Source organism: Quercus robur, chromosome 2 (assembly GCF_932294415.1).
Source record: "Quercus robur chromosome 2, dhQueRobu3.1, whole genome shotgun sequence".
NCBI classification, from domain to species: Eukaryota; Viridiplantae; Streptophyta; class Magnoliopsida; order Fagales; family Fagaceae; genus Quercus; species Quercus robur.
The window spans coordinates 11706590-11729071 of NC_065535.1; the positions used below are offsets into that span (position 1 = coordinate 11706590).

The 22482-nt window shown below is 34.0% G+C and overlaps 3 protein-coding genes across 3 annotated transcripts; 2 read left to right on the forward strand and 1 right to left on the reverse strand.

Annotated features, from left to right (window-relative positions):
* The first annotated feature begins 1825 nt into the window (after positions 1-1825).
* Positions 1826-4047, forward strand: LOC126694828 (ribonuclease 3-like protein 3). The gene is made up of 3 exons (XM_050391349.1): positions 1826-2173; positions 3045-3188; positions 3718-4047. Exons 1-3 carry the CDS (start codon positions 1826-1828, stop codon positions 4045-4047), a joined length of 822 nt encoding a protein of 273 aa, XP_050247306.1.
* A 2633-nt stretch (positions 4048-6680) lies between these two features.
* LOC126712371 (probable methyltransferase At1g29790) lies at positions 6681-8438 on the forward strand. Its single transcript, XM_050411675.1, has one exon. The coding sequence runs from the start codon at positions 6807-6809 to the stop codon at positions 8070-8072; it is 1266 nt and encodes a 421-aa protein (XP_050267632.1). The 5' UTR covers positions 6681-6806; the 3' UTR covers positions 8073-8438.
* Positions 8439-11400: 2962 nt separating this feature from the next.
* Positions 11401-19449, reverse strand: LOC126712372 (auxin response factor 5). The gene is made up of 14 exons (XM_050411676.1): positions 18635-19449; positions 18311-18423; positions 16548-16646; positions 16381-16437; positions 16091-16243; positions 15888-15972; positions 15554-15644; positions 14787-14951; positions 14554-14676; positions 14227-14302; positions 13939-14074; positions 12547-13859; positions 11952-12142; positions 11401-11836 (listed from the first exon to the last, which is right to left on the reverse strand). The coding sequence occupies exons 1-14, from the start codon at positions 18753-18755 to the stop codon at positions 11695-11697; spliced, it is 2865 nt and encodes a 954-aa protein (XP_050267633.1). The 5' UTR covers positions 18756-19449; the 3' UTR covers positions 11401-11694.
* Between the last annotated feature and the right edge of the window lie 3033 nt (positions 19450-22482).

Here is a 22482-nt window from a genome sequence, read left to right on the forward strand (position 1 = left end):
GTCAAGTCGTGGGCTAGTTTTTATGCCCATGGCAGTTGATGGGCTAGCCCAGTAGCTCAACCCGTTGGCCCAATCCTTTGCCCAACCCAATAACTCAGAATTCATAACAAAAATATATAGAAGGTGTATAAAGAATTAATCTTGAGACATTATAGAGGAATTTCTTAAAAAAACTCTCTGTGCCAACCGCTAAGATACTTAAAGTAATTGTGCTAAATTTAATTTACTAAATATATTTTTTTTCTAGTAGTCTAGCAACTTTGAACTAACCATTTGACATTTTTATTATTTAAGATTAAAAAAACCATTTAAAGCCTTAATAAAAAAAATTAAATAGGTTTCCATCAACAAAACAAAGAATTAAATAGATTTGACTGTAAAAAAAAAAATTATAATTAAGTATTAAATTCTTTGATTTTTTCCTTTAAAAAATTATTCTCTTCTAAAAAATTGATTATTTTCTTATAAAAATAATAAAATAATATACTAACACAAGCTCATAAGTAACCCATTTGGCCCAACCCCATTTGTCCAGCCCACTAAAGACAAAATGGGCATTACCCATGGGCATAGTCATGGGCTGGAGTTTTCTCTTTTGGCCTAGCTTGACCCAACCCGTTAACTAGTTAATAGCCCACTATACCCAGTCCATTATGCCCACGGGCCAAGTAAAAATAGGCCGGGCCGGCCTCACCTGGTCCATTGACATATTGTCCAATCTAAGTGAGTTAGTACAAGTGGGTCTCACGTGAAGTGCAAAAATTTGAGTATTTAAAGTGAAAACTCCACCAGATTTTAAGCCAAACGGACCTGGCTTTGGGTCACGGGCATTTTCAAGTTACAATTATGCATTATGGGTGATGAGATTAGAGTAGTCACTCTAGTGAGATATGAGATACCCACAAACCAAACAAGCCCTAAGAATCACATAAAGGTTGGTTACCGATCATCAATATTATCTCAAGCTAAAAATTTATTAAACACACCCATGTAGTAGTACGAAGGAAAAGAATAAAATTAAATAATTAGCTTGTTACAACTTACAAGAATCACGAGTTTGCAGGAAAATGTATCTGAGATGGTGTCATAACCAACTAAACCAAGTCTTGAAGAAGTTTAGCTGATTCTAGGATATGAGTTTAAAGATAAATACTCACTGGTGGAAGTTTTTACTTTTTACTCATGCCCATTCCACAATTCAGGTAAGTATTAAGAAAAGAACAAATCTTACGAACAACTGGGACAGTTGATGACAAGAAAACTATTTTCTTATATATGCAAGAATAAATGTAGATTGTTCAAAAATAATGTTGTAAATGATAAACTATACAGGAAATTATTAACCCTAGGAAAAAATCCTAATAAAAAAATAGAAAAAAGAAACTAAAAATAATTTTGACGGATAGACATAAATACGAGCATGACAATGGAAAGGATTTAATTGCACATGGATAATATTAATTGCAGTAATTTGATATCATCGGGCACGAAGATGACATGCACAATGCAATATTAATTGCAGTAATTTGAGTCTAATTTCTTTTTTGCTGGACTAAAATGCAATGTGATTAAGTTGATTACATAAATATAATTATAATTATATTTGTAATATTAATTTTCAAAAGTATGCAAATTTTTACTCATTAAGAATCACCTAAAGATTGATCACCAGTCATCAATACTATCTCACGCTTTTTAGATTTACTCCAAATGGTTTTAATTGCTAAATAACTATTATTGCCTAATATAACAAACTCAAAAAGCTGTACCAAGCAAAAGAATGAAATTAACAATTAGCTTGTTACAACTGACAAGAATCCCAAGTATGGAGGAAATGGTGTCAGAATCAAGTCTTGAAGAAGTTGAGCTGATTCTAGGATACGAGTTTAAAGACAAAAACTTATTACTGCAAGCTTTTACTCATGTTTCATTTCATGATTCAGATAAGTATTCAGAAAAGCACACGTCTTATGAACGATTGGAGCTTATGGGTGACTCAGTACTCAACTTATTAATGATAAGAAAACTATTTTTCTTATATCCGAAACTCTCTCCTGGAAAGCTAACTTATCTTCGCTCAGATAATACTGACAATGAAAAACTTGCACGTGTGGCCTTCAAACAGGGTTTGCATCGATTTCTACACCACAAGAAACCTCATCTTGAGCAAAGTGTAAGTCATTCTGAAAATTTTCACACCATTTAAAGGTTAGAGATTCGCATAATAGAAAAATGTATAAAATTTATATAGTTTTACCTAAAAATGACCTACATTAGTTTGTGTATAATTGCGTAAATTTATAATTTTGCTATAGTAACTATGTAAATTTACACTAACACTATTTATTTTGTATTTAATTGTTTATTCTTTCTTTAAGTATCTTGAGATGAAAAAAAAAATGGATAGTGGTTGTTGTGTGTGAAGAAAGAGAAACAATTTTAAAAATTAAGAAAATTTGATATTTTAATGAAATGTAATGTAAAATAGATAATTTGATGTGGAGTGTTTTGAAAAGTGAGTATGTAAAATAGAAAAAGTAAATTCTTATGCTAAAATAGACACAGAAATCTTTGCATGGAATGATGATTAAGGGGCTTTAATCTCACCAAAACATACTTTTAGACTATTTCTATTTTTGTCTTCAATTCCTTTTGTGACTACACTATGGGACTAAAGTTTCTAGCATGAATTTGTATAAGGTCAAGCAGAGAGGTGAGGCTCCAAAATAAACATAAATATTCAGTTAAACTAATCTCAAGGTGAGCTCAAAAAGTAGAAAAAAGAAAAACATACAGATTAAATGAAATTGATTTTATGAAATGATACTCCCCTCTGAACTTTAGTCAAAATGACAATTAATCCCAAAGGCTAACTATGGCTTAGCACTATTAGTTACAAGTTTGATTTTGATGTGATTTTAGTTATTAAGAATCACCTAAAGATTGATTTTAAAAACCAAGAATTGTTTACTTGTTGAGCATCAATGCAATGACATATTTTTATGTGTTGATTTTTCAATTAACTTTATGTACACTTGTATCAGATTCGAGAATTTGAGAAAGCAATGGTGGATTATCCTCTGCATTCCCATCGCCTTATTCGTGCACCAAAGATCCTAGCTGATGTTCTTGAAGCTGCAATAGGGGCTGTATTCATCGATAGCAATTCAATAGAAACTGTGTGGAAGGTATTTCCTCTTCCAATCCTCTCATGATCTCCATAATCAAACTTTGCCTAACAGAGTAAATGTGCAAAAAGTAAGGCTTCATTCATAAATTTACATTACCACTTGTGTCTTGCAACTCAAAACATTTTGTCATCCTTAGGTGAGAGGTGACAATTAAGAAAGAGATCAGCCTATTGATATTTGGGACTAGATTGAATTATGGTTGCGATCATTGACAACATTATAGCATTGTATCATTTTATTTTCTGTAAGCATAATTTAAAAATTGGGAATAATTGACCAAACTACCAAATATTAGCATGCACCTATATCTTGCACTTGCAACTATTGTTTGAATAATTTTATGAACATATTTACTGAATTTAATTGATGTAGCCGAACCATGGCTTGAAATCATACCTTCTGGAGAAAAAGAAAAGAAAAATCGATTAATTATGCGTGATACTTACTTAGATAAGTAAGCAATTCATGCTAGGCTTCATATTATAGCAGCACTTGACTGCACATTACATTGTTTATCATGTGGTAGGTTTTTGAGGATGTGTTGGAGCCCTTCATTAGTTTGGAAAAGCTTGGAGAGAACCCTGTTACAACACTCTTAGAAATATGCCAAAAGAATGGATGCAAGCCTAGATATGATACAGATTCATGGGACAAAGACCAAACTGCTAAAGTCTATGTAAAGGACTGCTTAGTTGGGAAGGCCACGTTTGGAAAAAAAGACATAGCAATCAACAGGGCAGCTAAGGATGCACTAGACAATATTGATCAAACTTACTTGGTGTTTTCCATGCATGAAAAGGATCAAAAATCATCAGATGAAGTGCGTTCTGAGGAAGAGAATAATGAAGATAGTTAAAAAGGGACAAATGCCTCGATGAAATTTGAGTAGTTTTTTTTTTTTTCTTGGGATGAGTTTTGATCCTCTCCAATAATCAAGGCAGTTCAATACACCCACATTGGATGAAGTCCATGATTTGGGGTGCATTGAAACATTTTGGTCATTGGAGAGGACCTAATTAAATCCAACTCTGCAATAAAATGAATTGTGAAAGAGCAAACAATTGTTTGCTGTTGTTGTTACTATTCTATTCTTTTATCAAAATTTACCCTTTAATTATTTTTACTTTGACTTTACAACAAGCAATCTCACAAACTTCATTATTTCCTATATGATATTCTAATTCCGATCCTAGTAGGAGATGTCGGTATATATGACCCATGGGGTGGGAAATTAAGCTAAGGGGTAGGCTAAGTAAAATGGTACGGTGGTAAACGAGTCGGGTCAACATATGTATTAAAAATTCAAGATTTGCTCATTTAACTTTACTCAAACACAAGTTGAGCTGGGTTTCATCACCAAATTAAATTTTATGTTCAAGCTTAATTTATTTTCTTGTTAAACAAATCCGAACTTGTTCATTAGTTACTTGATAAACTTATATATTCTTTCTCCATTTATAATAAACATCAACAATAAAATTGTTTATACCTCAACAAATCTATAGTAATAATAAATAACTAAATTATCTATAAATTTATATTATTTGAGTTAATTAAAAAAATTATTTTTATTTTTCTCAAAAAAATAAAATAAAATGATTTTATTTATACTAAAATATTATTTTGGTCCCTAAATTTTACTAAATGTTTGTTTTTCATCTCTAAATTTTAAAATGTTCTCTCTTTTTTCATTCCTAAACTTTGTAAAAAGTTTTTTTTTTTTTTAATAGTTTAGAGGCAAAAAATAGGGATGAATTTTTTTTTTTCAATATTTTAGGGATGAAAAAAGATCTTTTTGAAAGTTTAAGGACATAAAGTGAAACATTGTCAATAATTTAAGGACAAAAATGAAAATTTTTAAAGTTTAAAGATGAAAACAAAATTTTTTTTATGAAGTTTAGAAATCAAAATAATATTTTATCCTTTTGTTTATGAACTTATTAAAATAAATTCACTAATGTTGTATTATTAAAAATTAATTCACTCAAGTCTATATAATTGAGTCTTGTTAGTCCAAGGCCTTAACAGCCTAACCACCAATAATTATATTGGTTTGTTTTAGAAACAATGAAACTATTAAATAATTTTTTTTTAAAGCATATATGATTAACTTTATAAAAAATCGTGGCCGTTTATCATTACCTCATGATTTCAATAGAAACAAACTCAAATTTCTCTCCTCCCAGTCTTTATGGGTCTTTGCTTTTCCTCCCATTTCGATTATAATAATAAGATCAGTACCATGTTCACACTGAGTTCAAATCATGTCGTGTAGTTACTACTTGCTATTTAAGCATTCAAAACTGAGTACAGCTGCAAATATATATTACAATGGCATGGCATCATTGGGCCTTGGTGCTTGAAAATACAGCAAAATGAGTTGCATCTTTCTTTCTTTGAGCTTTGCTTTTCAATTCTGTACGTCATACTTAATATTGACCATATGATCATCATCAGGTTCTTTACCGAGGATAAACTCTAGAGTCTCTATTGACTTTGAAATACTGGGCCCATCATTCTTCTTTCTTTTCTTTTTTTTCAGAAGTGGGTCCATCTATATTGGATGCTTACACGTGGACAGACATACAGATTCACGAGGAATCTCAACTTTTTCATTAGTTTTTACTTTAAAGTTTTTTAGGGTTATTTTCTTAATAATTTGTTATTTAATTAGTATTTGATCATAGTATAAGTATTCAAATAATAATATTATTACCATTTTAATGTTTATTTTAATTATTAATAAAGCGATAATTTTTTTTAAGAAAGATAAAGCCATCAAATTTAAGTCCCCAATTTAAAAAAGTTTCATTAGGAAAACATTTTTAATCATTTTGTGCCAATCCCATAGGATTGATCTAGTGATTAATAAAACTTCATAAAATAGAAGGTTCAATGTTCAAATTCCTAGTTAATATCTTGGAATCACACAAAAGTATTTTCCCTTGTAATTAATCATGTGTATGGAAGAGAGAATGAGATTAGTTTTTTTTTTTTAATTCATTAGTTAAGGGTAATGAGATTTAAATTTTGAATATCTCTATTAGAAACATTAAAAGCATCCAACTCTTGACATATTTGGGAATCAATTAAACACATAATAATGTTGTAAAAGAGTTCTGGATACTTACGATAACTTAAAAATAATTATTTATTATGCCTTCAACAATTGTAAGTGCTTAGAGCTTATTGGTCTATTAACATTTTTAGTTAAATTCCAAAAAATTTAGGTCTCTAGTGTAATAAAAATTTAGTCGATAGTTTTGTAACTCAGCTGATATTCAAATCTCCCTCCATGAACTATTAAATTATTAAAAAAAATACAAAATTCAGCAAATGTATTAAAAAAATTAAGATTTAATTACAACACCACGGGAAATTAGTAAATATTCCTACAGTAAACACAAAGTGCACAACCGACAACTAACAACTCCACAAAGCTTTTACTGTCTTACTTTACACATGAATTAATTGCAATCCTTTGTCTTTCCTTCCTCATCACTTCTACTTGCTCCACTTCACAAATCTCACTCTCTCACAGGACTCCTCTCTCTCACACACACACACACACACACACACCGCTTTGGACTTGGAAGTAGAAGAAGCAGAACGAAGATGGGTTCTGTATCTCTAAAAATAGGTGATGGAACAGCCAGATTCAGAAGAGCAACTCTGTGCTCTTCAGCACTCAACATTCTCATGCTCTTCTCTGTCCTCACCACCAATCTCTTTGCTCTCTACGCTTTCACATCTTCCCCAAAGGACCACCAAAACCAACTACTTCACCACACTCACAAGAACATCTCTCTCATATCCGAGCAGGTCTCACTTATCCTCGGTGAGATCGCTGTCTCACAGAGAAAGCTTGCCAGGATGGAAAAAGAGCTTCTTGGCTATGAAAGCTTCGATCTTTCAAGACCCAACCTTGCAAACGAGCTCAAACTCTTTCTCCACCATCATCAGCTCCCATTAGGTAAGGACTCAAAAAGTGGGATCACTGAAATGGTGGCTTCTGTGGGCCATTCCTGCGAGAAATCTGTGGACTTTTTGTCTCAGTATATGACTTACAAGGTCTCTGGGCCTTGCCCTGATGATTGGAGCGTTGCCCAGAAGCTAATTTTGCGTGGATGTGAGCCTTTGCCCAGAAGGAGATGCTTTGCCAAGTCTATTCCCAAGGTGGGTCTTTTTCCTTTTCCTATTTCGCTTTGGAAACCTGTTAGTGATAAGATTGTTAGTTGGAGTGGACTTGGATGTAAGAATTTTGAGTGTTTGAATAACAAGAAATTTAGTACTAGAGATTGTGTGGGTTGTTTTGATTTGGTTAATGGGTATGAGAATCAGAGATTTGTTAAGGCTAGAAGCAAAAATGATTTTCTTGTTGATGATGTTTTAGCTTTGGGAAATGGAGGGATAAGAATTGGATTTGATATTGGAGGAGGGTCTGGGACCTTTGCTGCTAGAATGGCAGAGAGGAAGGTAACTGTGATCACCAACACTTTGAATATTGATGCCCCTTATAGTGAATTCATAGCTGCAAGAGGACTTTTCCCTCTATACTTAAGTTTAGACCATCGGTTCCCTTTCTATGATAATGTGTTTGATCTGGTTCACGCATCGAGTGGATTGGATATCGGTGCTAAACCTGAGAAACTGGAGTTCTTGATGTTTGACATTGATCGCATTTTGAGGGCTGGTGGGTTGTTTTGGTTGGATAATTTTTACTGTGCTAATGATGAGAAAAAAAGGGAGTTAACAAGGTTGATTGAAAGATTTGGATATAAAAAGATGAAATGGGTTGTGGGGGAGAAGGTGGACACAGTTGGGGCAGGGAAACTGGAGATCTATTTGTCTGCAGTTTTACAAAAGCCGGTGAGAGTATGATACTCAGGAGCTTCAGTAGGAAACTGCAAGAGGTAAGTTATCTCTTGATATTCTCGTCTTTGCTCGCACAGAGATCGTGTGAGTTAATTGCTTATCATCCTCATGATATTGCTTCAAAAGCAGAATAAGTGCATCAATTGTTTCTTTTCCTAGCTGCAAATCATCAGTGAAGGATAATATGTTCTGTAGCTTAGTAAGGCTGTTATATCTCTTATATGGTACATTAGGGGATTGTAGCTAGCTTGGTTATTTGGACAATCAATTGTTAGGAAATGAAAGAATCATAGTGTATTTTTGCATTTTTTATGTTGTAAGTTTTTAGTGTTGAAATATGCTGTCCTCTGAATAATACTATTACTTGAATCAGGATGTTCATGCTCTTTGATCCTAAAAGCTAAGCATAGTTCTGACATTTCATTCGGATCTTGAAGAATTACTTACCAATAATTTCTGTGATGACTGTATTTCAAATGCTAAAACCACTCGTATAGTTATTTGCCTTTTCAGCAGGAATTGTAGTGCTTGTATTTATGGAATGTTTGAGTTTGTACAATGTCAATATCCACTAGTCATCCTTGTATAAATGAAACCTTGGCTGCTTTATGGACCAAAAAAGGATTATCTCCATTTGAAATGTATCAATTTCATAGTTTAAATTAAATACTATAAATTCAAAGGTGTATCCATTACAAAATTTAAAATTTTAATTGATGTGACACTCTATACACTTGTAGATCCAGGAAATAAAATCTTAACAGTAAAATAGAGTCTCTCCATTTCACTTGAAATGGAGAGGATGTTGATAATGCTTAGTGCATAAACCATAGTTTTGTAATTCAGAACCCCATGCCTTATGCAGTAATGGATAGGGTATTTTACTGAATCAATATTCCATGTTATCCACTTTATCAACTTCTGTTTCCTCAACCCAGACCTAATCCCCGTCATACAATTACCATGGACTACTGTACACCAAATTTGGCTAATCAAAAAAACAACACAACATCCATTTACTTCACTTTCCCTGATCTGTTTAATTGGGGTAAACTGTGAAATTAATCAGAAAACCAATTGAGCTACTTTGTTCATCTTAGGTATAGGAGATGTCTGATCTTCTAATACATTGAGAAAATTTTATATCAAATGGTTGAAATAAAACATCAGGTGATGTTTCACTTGTACATGTTTTGGTTCTATATAAAATGTGGAGACCTAAATTTCTGGTTACTGAAGAAGGTTCTTGCTGAAGTGCGGCCTTGATTTCCTAGATCTCTCTCAATGCCTACCAGTAGTGAGGAAGGTATCTATCATGTGTATTTTTGACACTGCAATGTTTAATTTAGTGCATTGAACCCATGAGGAGTATGCTGAAGAAAGCAAGAAATGCTGAGTATTATTAAACAAGTTCAACCTCTCAAAAAAGATCTTTAACAGTGGCACAAAACTATTAATGTTGTGAGGATTGAAAGGTGTGATTGGTAGGCGGCTTTACCCATCAATATTTGTCCAATATTGCTCCGAGCGAGAGAGGCTATAGAGAGAAAGACAAGCATGGCCTTTGATGCTTATGTCCTAGAATTTGGGCCTCAAACACACTGAACTGGACTGCAGCCAATCAATCTCTATGATGGAGGCGTATGAATTAATTCAGTTATGGTCCAGTTGTGAAAATGGGGACCAGATCACTCTTATACATATTGCAATCGTTCTGCCCTTTTTATTTTTATTTATTTATTTTTTTTTTTTTTATGGTAGTGCCCACCAACCATAATGCCAATTTTCATCATATATATATTGCTAAACAATTTTCATGTACATATGATTAATCTTGTTGATTTTTCAATGAGTTAGAATGAACGACCCTCTCTGTCTATTTACATCTCTCTCCTTCATGGTGAATAGAATTGGTGTCTATTCCATCTCTCTCCTTCATAAACTTGCCCTATTTGCACTGCCTTTCCTTGCTACATTATTTTGTTTCCATCAACTCCGAACAAATTAACATGCAATTTTTACGAGCCCGACTAGGAGTGTTTTTATAGGGGAACAATAACTAGTCACTTGGTCCTTGTAAGCTTTTACCCAAATAGAAAAAATCTCACTTTTATCATATCTTCTGTCATTTCTTGCATCTAAAAACTCTTTATCAATACCACTTCAAAACACTTTATCATTGTAATTTGTTCAACCTCTCAAATACAAAAGATGTACAACTATCTCTATTTTCTTCAGTAATTCCAAATGGACTCATAGAATAGTTTCCTTAGTGTGTGGAAGCATAGGATACAAACTGTTTCAGCTATTTCATTACTGTTAAACCAGCAGACATGTAGGAGAGAACTAAGCCAATTTGGGTACTGATAGAGGCATTATGCAGCAGCACTTAAAGCAACATAGGGGATGGTCAATCTGTGAGGATTAGCAACAAATTGTGTTGGACTGATACAGGACGAGACATATATACCATTGTCATTGTCGGTACTTAGTACACTCCATAAAATGGTTGCCCGAATCAACTCTGCTAAATAGGAGTTTCTGAGATTTTGGGTGGTGCCAGTAGACCACAACTCATTTGCAAAGGTTTAGTTACAATGGGAAATAAGAAATCTGAACCTCAAATGTCATGGCATTTGCAACTTTACTAGACCTTTTGATCATGGGCGTTGTTCTTTCTTTCAGATTATTTTTTTCCCTAGCCCAGCACAAAGATAGATCCAGAGCATTATAAAAAAGATGGGCATCTCTAGCCAGTTGTTTACTCAGAAAGAGGTTAATAATGGGATATATATTTTCCTCTTTAACTATTCTAATTTGGTCAGCCATATGTTTTCTTTCTTCACTTTTTCTGTCCAACTAATTTGGCATCAATGGAAATGGCTTTCAGCAAATTGGCTTATCTCATTTGGTCACACTCTTATCGTATTTATGGCCCTACTCTCTTGAAACTGGCATTTTCAATATGGTTTCACTCAAAAATAAGATCTTGATTTATCGCCTCGATTATAGCAAATTAAGCTATCCTAGAAAACCTTAATCATACTGTCTCACATGCAGATGTTGCAATGAATAGCAATAAATCCCACGAACCAACACATTAGTTGACATAGTTGTAAGGGCTTGGGTCAACATGTCTCAAGGCATGGGTTCAAGTTTCCCCACTAGCGGCATGTTGCAGCTCCTTATACCCTACTTGCCGGCTATCCACCTAAGTCATCAATGACTGTGATGTGGGAGTCTTAGTTAGGGAGCTATTAGGGTGCTACTATGGTCTTTAGCTAAGAACCGTTATTTTTATTAACCAAAAAAAAAAAAAATTTCCCATGAGACAAACTATAGAATCATCTAACAATTTCATTATAACTATGAACCATAAGTTCTATTACACTACAAGGGTTCTTCACCTAATTTCAAATTCTTACAAAGGTGACTGCAAGTCTAACAGCACATTGCACCATTACAAGGCGAAAGCAAGTAGAAGTACTCACATTAAGTGGCCATGGTTGAGGTGAAATAAATTAAACGACATTAATATTTCAAGCCCAAAGAAGCTGAGATCTCCCCCCCAAACATGGCAGCAAATCAGACTTGTGTAATCACATGCGGCATTGCAGTTAAGTTGGTGTCAAGCATATCCACCTTCTGACATGGGGCCGTTAGTCCCTTGCATTGCAGCACTGTTTAGAAGCTGCATTCCCTCTTCGCTCATCTTCTGAACTTCTGAAGGTGATAAAATTTTGATGCAGCGTACACAACGAACAAATTGCCTGCACGGACACAATGCATGTTTAAAATGGAGATCTGTAGGACTAGCTGTCACTCCTAAAAAGAATCTTTACGCAGAGAAAACATGAAACATCAAGTAGATGAAAGAAAACTCACTCCCAAGGATCATCCCCAACGAGTAGAACATCATTCTCATAATCCACATATACTAGTTTCCACCCTGAACCTCTTGGGTCATTGAGCAGCCCCTCAAGTCCAAACATGCACTCAATTGCAGCACATAGTTCATCATAATTTCTAAAACCTGTGACATCAATTGACCTCCCAACAGATCCTTTTTTTTGAACCTGTCAGCCAAAACCCAAATCCATTACCCATGGTTATACAAATGTAGCACCTTCATAAAACACACAAGGCACAAGCACAGAGAGCTTATAATCCATGAGATAATAACTGAAACAATGGACACCTTATTGAACAATTCAACGGATGACAGTTTAATCTAAAGAAAGTGCCACCGTTTGAACCTAGGAAACATGAGAGTTTAAACCAATTTAGCCAGTGCACCAGTCTTTGCCAATTTGGCAATCTGAGCAGGGGCATCATGTACTCAATGAACAATAATGATGAAACTCATAGCAATCTAGAATATACGTTTTTTCAGATTGAAAGTTTATTCTGACTACATAATACACATACTTTAATAATATATATGTGGGGGTAAATTCTATAAATTCAACATAATTCATACCTTTGTATAGGTTCGCACAAGTGGAACTACTTGCTGCCACGAACTATTCTGCAGAAGACTGCCCTCATCAAAATCCACATTGCTTGAAGATGTACCTCCTGAGCTGTCTGGTAATTCTTGCCGAGAGAAAGCTTGAGAGTCTCCTAGGCTTGCTGAGGTAATCTGAGATTGAACATCCTGACTTGAACTGAAGTTGCCAACTAAACAATCAGAAGGATTCTGGAATCCAGCGTTCTTCACTGTACATAGGTCATCCAGAATGGTGCTTGAAACGGAAGGATCTAGTGCAGTACTTCCACCATTATTAACATCAATGTTAGCACAACTGTAAATCCCACTTTGATTGTAGCTCTCATCTGACAAATCTCTTAGACCACTTGAATTGGATATACAACTAAGGTTACGTGAGTCTTGGTGAGAAAATGAAGTGAGCTGGTCAGCTTGGGATAAAATCCTTAAATTATTTAGTTGATGATCCCACATTTCCTGACCCACTGGAGGTAAAGCAGGATTAACCGCTTCAGGAAACAATGCCGAAGAATCTTGCAATCCAAACATGGATAAAGGTCCAGGAGATCTAAACATTCCACCAAGAGGCTGGCAAGAGGGGTAAAATTTCCATTCATCAGGGTCTAGGGATGGAAGAAAGCCATTTGGATTAGAACAATCAGACTGTGGAACATCAAGTTGTTGGGGATGGTAGATCAATGATTCCAATTGTGGCTGCATAGGCCACGAACTTGTTTGTGATTGCAATGGCTCCTGGTTCTGGTTAATGAATGTTGGCTGGTTCACAAGGTTCTGAGTTACGGGGCATGCAACCAGTTTTTCCTCGTTGCACTCTCCTGTTGAAGTCAACTGGCTTAACTCATCTGTTGAAATCTCAGGTTCTATAATTGGCTTTTCAGTATTAATTCCAGCCAGTGTTCGGTTTTCACATTCGGCTAGAGAGTTAAATTTTCCAGGTGGCATTGCTTTTGATGATGAATTTAAGTTCATGGCATCAGGTTGGTCAAGGCCTGACTGAGGCTGAATTGGAGGTGTACCCTCTGAACAGATAAGATGAGATTTTTGGTTGGTTGTGCCCTGCTGCATGATCTTCATATCTCGTAATGGATCTACTTTAGTAGCAGATTCTTGTTGTACAGTAGGATAAAAGTTTCCAGGATGGTTCATATGTTGAGGTTTCAATAGCATCTTGATTAGTTGTTCTGAGTATATATTAGGTATCGGGTATGGAAGATCTCCATTTCCATTATCAGGAACCCGGACAAGGGGTCTTTTAACCATATTTCCCCATTCGGTTTCTGTTCCTGGTAGCATAGAAATGGCCATAAGATTGATATTTAACAAACCTGAACAGTAAGAAACAATGACAAAAGATAAACTTACCCAAAAATCCAGAGTGAAACGGGCGTTTGAGACCTGAAGTCAGAGAAGGAAAAATGAAAAGACTTTCGGGAGTCTCAACTTCCCACGGACTAACCCTATTCTGTTTATCACAACACCCTGGCTCATCCCACTCCACCTGTTAATGAAACAGGAATATGTAGTTTAACTGCTAGACTATCACAAGACAAAATAGTTTCTGGCTTCTTTTACTTCACAGGAACAACAAACAAACATCAATATGAAAGAACCATTTGGTTATTTAGTTATATTAATAAGTATCTAGTCCACCTGAAGATTTCTCCACTTGGAACCAGGCCACCTCAGTGGATCTAAGTCACTAATGCCAACTATTGTACCCATATACCTGTAGAAAAGAAGAAAGATGTCAACCCCTTTCTGCATATTCAAGAAATGAACTCATGATAATAACATCGGCAACAATATACCTTTGTCATGCAAAAAAATGTATTAAATTTTTATTGTCCACTAGATTATAAATTAACAAATATAAAATAGTAATTCACCACTATGATAACTCTTTTAGCCAAAACGTAGTCACAATACCCACAGGCTATAAATAAGTATGAAACAGGATCTAGTCATTCGGAAAATTACCTCCGCTTACCGGACTCCTCTGTTTCAAACATCATCCCGAACCTCATGCCAACAGAGAGTTGCGTCCCAAAGACAGATTTACGGAATCTTGACAAAGGGATGACAAATTCTGAAGGACATGCCCTACAAATAAGATAAAATAATGGGAGGGTCATGAAGTAATTCAAAATCCAGAGACGTGGGAAAAAAAATATAGAAACCATAAATAGGTGAAAGATTTCATATTTGTGAACCTTGGGTTGTAGAATATTGTGAATGGGCTTCGGTTCGCTGCAGCATGAGCTGCGGCAGCCAGGACACCAATGTGCATGCTATCAGCAGATAAAACTGATGAGGGTAATGTTGTTTGCTGACGGTTTGCACGCCTCACACCTACCATTAAATGTGACTTTTCATCCCTGGTTGAATATATTGAAATGTATGATCAGGAGCGGCCGTAAATTAGAAAATCATATGTGCCAGGTAGAGTTACACACACACACACAGAGGCAACAGACAATCATTCTGACCTTTTATGTATTTATTCTATAACATAAATTGCCAAAGCAAATGGTAAAGCTTCCATAATAGTTTAACTACATAATAATCTGCAAGTAATTGGTAAGTATATAGCACCATGCTTAGGATGACTTCCACTATTATTTGGATTACAAGCTCCAAAAAATGATATGAATCTCAATACACCATGTTAATATGATCAAAATGGTCAAAGCTGCATATCACTATGAATTCACAGGTTGTTACCACAAAGCCCAGTTATCATTCCTACAACTTTGCAAGTAACAGAAAGAATCTGCACTCTTTTTTTCTTTTTTTAATCCTTTCTCAAAACATGCGACAACCAGAACAAAAACAGTCCGCAAAAGAATTCCTTGAGGTTGTATAAGCAAACTTAAGGCAGCACATTCAAAGCAGATGCACCTAACAGGAGAGAGTGTCCAATATCGTTTTATGCCTTGCCAATTGCCACAAGACTTCAAGCTACGTAACTACAGTTTACCTGATAAACAGGACAGCATCACCTGCTTTAAGCCTTTTGGCACCAACAAACAAACTCCATCCAGTTGTGAGAAGGTGTCGCTTCGGCTGGCCTGAATAAAAGACAATAATAGGTCATACTCAGGGAAACAAAATCCAACACATTGCAAACGTATAAACTGGAAAATTATTCAGAATGGAATAGTATACGGTGCAGAATTCCATCTTTTGGATAATTCTGCACCATAAATATTGAATTACTAATATCTTGGACTTTTTCTTAAAGCTAAGAAAGCCAAATTTAAAGTTCAAGACCCGTATAGTATCAAAATAGATACATATGTCAGCAACCTCACCTCGGTATATGTGGCGAAACGTCCAAGTGTTATCATGCAAGTCCCGGACAACAAGTTCTTGAGTTGGTGGTTGCATTGTATAATCCTGGAATGGTTATCCATTTGAATTTGAAATTTTGAATACATATGTAAAATATAACACAAATACATCATAGCATGAAAAGGTATGTCAAGTCATCAACCAAAAACATTTAAAGCCTCACCAAAGGAGGAAAAAGCTTTTCTGCTGCCCTGCGTGGTACTGAAAAGCCACCATGCGTGCTTGTATCACTTGCAGTTAAAGTTTTGCAGAAAAACTCACTTGGATGTTTGTTGGGCTTGAGTCCAAAGTCTGGTACAGGGAAGATGTCTTTTTCCTAAGCCAAAGGTAATTCATAAATGGAATCAGCATCCAATATCAAGAACTCTTGCAGAATTATTCCTTTTTCTTTTTTGGACTATATATATACATACATATATTATCAAGACAATATCTAATGGTAACTATACTTACGGTGTTTACTGGTTGAAGACTCATTTGAGCATAAATTTCGTCCGTCTCTTTGTCTGCCTATCAAAAAATGTGAAGCAAAGATAAATCATAGATGTTCTAAAGACATTTTTTGCAATTATATCGCTATTTAGGGAATTGAACGCAGATAATAACTGACAAATACATACATGCAATGTAACATTTTGAAGTTGACACATCAATTGAGATGGAAGATTCGGATAGTTGGGAATTTGTGACGTTACTGTCCGTTTGGTGGAAGCAGCTACCTGTTCCAAGAAACAATATGCACGTTACTTATATTAATTACTATGAAATAAACAGCAAAACTCAGCGGAGAAACTGTTGCCAATATATTTCAGGAAAATCATTTCCAAAAAGCTCCCATCACACTTCTTATATTATATATGGGATCTTGCTTTTTATGATAAAAACCTAAATATACAAATTTCTTCATTAAAAGGTGCAGCAGTTAAATTATAATGCACTGACTTTACAATCAATATCAACAATTTGTACAATCACTTGAAAGAGATGCCTATGTATTATATAGCAACCTGCCTCCAGGACTAATCCCTGATTGGGATAGATAGTCTTATGGCAAGGTTTCAAACATCTCTAGAGTTCCCCCATAAAGTGTAGGTGTGACATAATTGATGGGAATGCACGCTTGATTTGCTTAAAAAAAGGTATGCAGATAACATACAATCCATGCAATAGCATCATTTCACCAATTTCATCATTACATCATTTTATCGGGCCATACAGCACTCACATTTAAATTCTACAAAGTAGACCAAGCATAAGAAAACAATTTGGCCAATACTGGTCTTTTAAACACGCAAGTCATAATGTTCACACAAATTAGATGTGTAAAACATTATCTTGTGCTGTTTATGTATCAGATCTGTAACAAGTACGAATCAGATATGGATACACCTACTATTTTGACATATCCATGCTTCCTAGGGTGAAACAGGAGCTAGTTGCCTAGGATCACAGGTACTTTGCTACAAAACAACTTAATGGGGAAGAAAGGTGGCTGCCTCTAGATGTCAGCTTGTATACTTTTGATTATCCTTGTAGCTTATGAGCTTAGTTGTAATTCTTTAAAATATCAGTACTTCCTTACAAAGTAATTTTTGCGATGGATTGAATTGAAAAGTTAGGTTTGTTTGAGTTTACTTGGAAACGCCCCCCTCCCCACCTTTTTCTTCTACCTTCCTGGTTAGCGCAAAGCTTCCATCTAGCGCTCCTGTGCACTGGACCAAAACCAAACCCTCTTGGTTACTCCTCTCCCTGATGCTGATATACTTGGCATTTCTTTTCTTTTCTTTTTCTCCTACTTACTTAAAATTCCATTATCTCATAAACTTTCCCTAGCTTCTATTTCTCTCTTCTAAAAATCCTCCCAACTTGATTCTCACCACATTCCTCGCATCATAATTCCTTAATTACAAGGACTCCCAAGGAAGTTGTATATATTAACCAGATACAGATAAACGAATTTGACTCATAAACGTGACCAAATTACTGCAAAGTGTGTTTTGTTTCCCTTAAAAAATGATAAATCTAGGCGGAAAAGGCAAATTAGAACCTGTTTGGTACATGTATTTAAACACATATTTTCAATTTTTAAACAACATTACACATATTTTTACACACTTTTTTCCTACACGTATTTTTAAAAAATACAAACAACGTTACCAAACGGTCACATTGAAATCGCTGAGACAAAAGTTCATGCACTGGGAACTCAAAGGTTGGCCAAAACCCCAAAAAATAGAAAAGAACAGAAATTCCAAAAAAGATAAAAGTCATAGAACAAAACTGTGGAACTGTAGAAAGTAGAAACAGGACAAAAGAAATTTGTAGCAAAAGAATAAATGCTAAAGGTCAGTAACATTGAAAAGCAAAGGAAATAAATGCAAACCTGCTCGCTGTGACCTTGAGGGAAGTAGTATACTAGACTACCCAGCTGAGGCAGTGAAACTAGAGGACCAGCACACGCGTGCCATAACTCAGAGTTTATAGTCTTCCTGGCCCCTGAAAATCCCAACAGTAAAAATCCTTAATAAGAACTTATCTTTTTCAAGATTCTACCAAAAACCAATTTCGTTCAAATTATAAAACAAACAAAACTACACTATAAATGAGCCACTAATGGCCTAATGAAGTGTATTAAATTTACTCCAAGTTACCAAAACTTGCAAAAAACCAAAGAAAGAAAGTGGAGTTTTTCTAGAAATGAACAAACCAGACTGATCCTGCATTTCTTTCAACAATTTCATCTCCTCAAGCAGACATGTTGTGTGTGCTCCACTTCCACCCATGAACCCACTTCCTCCAGCTTTGACTTTCTCTTCAACACAACCCATTTATGCGTGTCCCATTTACAAGTTCAATACAACACACACACCCACAACCTCAAATCCCAAAACCCCTTAATTCCCAGAACCCAAATTCTCATTTCTCATCTAAAACAAGTCCAAGCTAGAATCTTTTTCCCTGTCCCCCATTACTCTCACTCTTTTTCTTCAGAAAGGTGAGAAAACCACCATTGACCCACGTCTCAAAATTTAGTAGAGAATACATATACACTGACAAAAAAACAAAAACATCCAATCAGGCCAAAAAAGCAAGAGCCAAGAGACCCCCCTCAAGAATCCAAAATCAAGGAACAAATACTGCAAAAAGAGACTGTGAATCTAAGAGGTGGGGCTTCAGGGCTCAACCCCAAAAGACTAAAAAAATAAAAACAAAGCCCATGAGTTTGTATCAAAGCACGCGGACCAAAGCATGAGTGAGAGAGAGTGGCCCTTTCTCTATAATAATCGAGTGCTTGTTTTTTCACACCAAAAGAAACCGACCTTTCGATGAACACACCCTATAGTCCCCACACTCATCACACTGGTTCCTCCTTTGCCTCTCTCTCTCTCTCTCTCTCTCTAAAAGTCCTGTCTTTCTCTCTATGGTTTGGTTAAAACGGGAAAGAGTATGCAAGCTCTCTAAAATCGTCAGCTAGCTAAAGCTTTGCACAGTGGACACACTTTCTGTATTATGAGTGATTCCATTGCAGCTTTAAAAAGTTGTCAAATTCTGAAAAAGGTAATTTTAAAAATAAGGGAGAAAGTAATTTTTATAATAAATAAATAAATGATAATAATAATAATAGTAATAAAAGCAGAGCAAGACAATGAGAACACGAAAACAGTACAAGAAACAGTGAGAGAGAGAGAGCGAAAACTTTTTTATTTTAAAAAAGGAGGGAGCTAGGGACTTTTGGGTTGTTCTCTTTTCAGGAAATGGTAAAAGATTGTTAAAGGTGTGGTGTATTTCACTATTTTATTACGTGGATTACGAGGATTTGTACGGTTTTTTTCGTTAGTTTTTCTACTCTCAACCTTTTTTTTTTTGGTTTTTCTAAAGTAATGACAAATTTCATACAAAAATTGACCATTGATAAATAAGTGATGACTTAAAAACTTTTACTTCTTCTTTTTCTTTTTCTTTTTCTTTTTTGACATTTCAATTATTATGAAAAATATTATAAAATTTAATTTATTGGTAACATTATTCTTGGATAAGTACAATCATAAGAGGATATTTATACCTAAGTTCTCAACACCCATATTGTGTAAAAAATTTCTGTATAATTTAGCACAAAAAGTCACTTTTTTCTATTTTATATATTCATTTTTTTTAAATATATCATATCATATTATTTATTTTAGATTATGTTTCATTAAAATATCAATTTTTCTTAATTTTTTAAATTGTTTTTTTTCTTCATATATAACAACTATAATTTACTCTTTTCCTTTATATTATAGGGATGTGTAAAGAAATAATAAAAAATTAAATGCAAAATGAATAGAGAGAGTGTAAATTTATATGGTTACTGTAACAATCATATATTTTTACACAATTTTATATTGCTAGACATGCATGAATTTTTTGCATGGTTGGTTAAATGTAGTTCTTTGTTATGCCACTCAATTACAAAACTCTTATAATGAATATTATCACTTTAGTAATATAATAAAGGTTTTAGTTAAAGGATGTCCTTAAAACATTTGTTAATAAGCTATTTTATGAAAATTTCAATATCACTTTTATAAAAAATATAAAAAGTTGTCAAAGAATTAGTTTTTTTTTCTTTTCTCATATAGAATTTATAAAAAAAACATTTTGTAAACTAACCAGAAGAGTCGATGGATTTTCTCTTCCTATATATTTCATTCTTATCGGTATTGACATGTGGAGTGGGACTCTATATTTATTCTCGTACAATAAATATAATAAATTATCAATTCTTTTGTTAAGACTGCTTACACAAGTTTGTAACACTTATTTAATAAATTTTTTCAATGAGTTTGAATTCAACTAGCATATCTTTACTTGCTAAGTATTAAATAAAGAATAAGACCTTAAATTCAAGATCAATTAAACACATGCGTAGCTTATCAATTTAAAAATAAAATAGAATAAAAAGATTTTAGTATACCAAGCATCAATTTAAAGATGGCATTTATTATATTATCATATGATGTAAATTATTTTTATTATAAAAATTAGTTTTTTTCACCTCCACTGCATTTTTTTTTTTATATACACTGTTTCTACTTCATTTTTGAAAGTTATTTCTGAACTTTCTGAGCTTCTGCCTAAGGTATTTGAGTCATTTGACCACTCGGCACGCGTGCAGTTCACGACAACTAAAACCAGGAGCTACACGTTAACTCTACTGACACGTGTTACAGAGGTGACTGGGCTGTCACGGCGCAGTTTCTATTTTTCACATTCCTTTGCTTTGGTTTTTTAAGCCACTTGGAATAGATACCAAACTTCCTTTCATGCCCCTTTGGCATGCTTCTATACTTGCCAAAGCTTGAATGAATCAATAATAATATTTTATTCTTTTAATGGGAAATTACCCAAAAAAAATTGCAAACGTTTCTATGCAGTTGTTTTAAAGTTACAGACAGTGCATAACTTCAAAGTAATTAAAGATGAGTTTTACTTTTTATTCAAATTTACGATACTTCTTCCTCAATTAGATACATGAGTATGTAACAAATTAGCGGTATGAGATACATTAATATTGTTAAGTAAATGGATCAATGATATACAGTATTTTTTTTGGTGATAAAAAAAATTTGCATAGAAAGGGAGAATGACAACCCATATCAATATGCGCCTTTAACAACACAAAAGAAAATGAACATTAATGTGCTCACTAGTAGGGATTAGAAGGACTCGATCCCAATGAATTAATGATATTTATAAGTGTCAAGTCATAAATTCAATTACAGTACCGTTATATTAATGGATGTTCTTAGAGTAATTATTTATAAACCATATTAAAAAAGTTTTAATACCGCTTTTATGAGAAATATAAAAAGCTGTAAAAAATAAAATCATTGTTTTAGCATTTTCATATAAAATGTTTTTAAAAATAGTGCATAAATCATTAATGCCTCTAGTGCATTCATTGACATTTCTCAAAAAATAAAATCAAAAGCAATATTTTATGTATTTGAACAAATCTAATGGTACAATTTTTGTTTTGGATTCACCAAATCTTTTCCTTTTTTTTTTTTTTTTTAATAAGGCAAGTTAATAGTATGAGAAATAAAAATAATATTAAAAATGGCCGGTGTGAAAGTAATTGTCATGTATTAAGAACATGTCACGCAAACAAATTGTTAGATCAAAAAAAAAAAAAAAAAATGGGCATGGAATTTGGCTATTCTTGAACTTATCTAGTCAGATTATGGATTCAACAAAAATACTTTGGTTTTAGGATTCTTATACTGGCAATTTATACTTTATAGAGGCATCAATCTTGAGCAAATTTTTTTATACGCTTGATTCATTCCCAGTCTCATTAATAAAAATAATAATAAAAAAAATCCCTTACAATTCCATCAATTTTCCAAAACAGCAAAACTTCAGATTATTTACTGGTTATTTTACAGAGCCATTAAGAGTGAACAGATTATCTCAACCAAAAAAAAGACCAAATTACGCATTAAAAGATAGTGACATCATTCATTTTAGCTGGAAACACTTTAATTTGAATGAGAACTCAACTGAAAAAAA

Excerpts from the sequence above, each read along its gene's own strand:
- LOC126694828 (XM_050391349.1), top strand. The coding sequence starts at position 1,826 with ATGGAGGAAATGGTGTCAGAATCAAGTCTTGAAGAAGTTGAGCTGATT. Across the intron at positions 2,174-3,044 it reads AACCTCATCTTGAGCAAAGT|ATTCGAGAATTTGAGAAAGC; the intron begins GTAAGTCATTCT and ends CACTTGTATCAG. Across the intron at positions 3,189-3,717 it reads CAATAGAAACTGTGTGGAAG|GTTTTTGAGGATGTGTTGGA; the intron begins GTATTTCCTCTT and ends ATCATGTGGTAG.
- LOC126712371 (XM_050411675.1), top strand. The coding sequence starts at position 6,807 with ATGGGTTCTGTATCTCTAAAAATAGGTGATGGAACAGCCAGATTCAGA.
- LOC126712372 (XM_050411676.1), bottom strand. The coding sequence starts at position 18,755 with ATGGGTTGTGTTGAAGAGAAAGTCAAAGCTGGAGGAAGTGGGTTCATG. Across the intron at positions 15,645-15,887 it reads GTTTCGCCACATATACCGAG|GCCAGCCGAAGCGACACCTT; the intron begins GTGAGGTTGCTG and ends TCTTTTATTCAG. Across the intron at positions 12,143-12,546 it reads TTGTGCGAACCTATACAAAG|GTTCAAAAAAAAGGATCTGT; the intron begins GTATGAATTATG and ends TTTGGCTGACAG.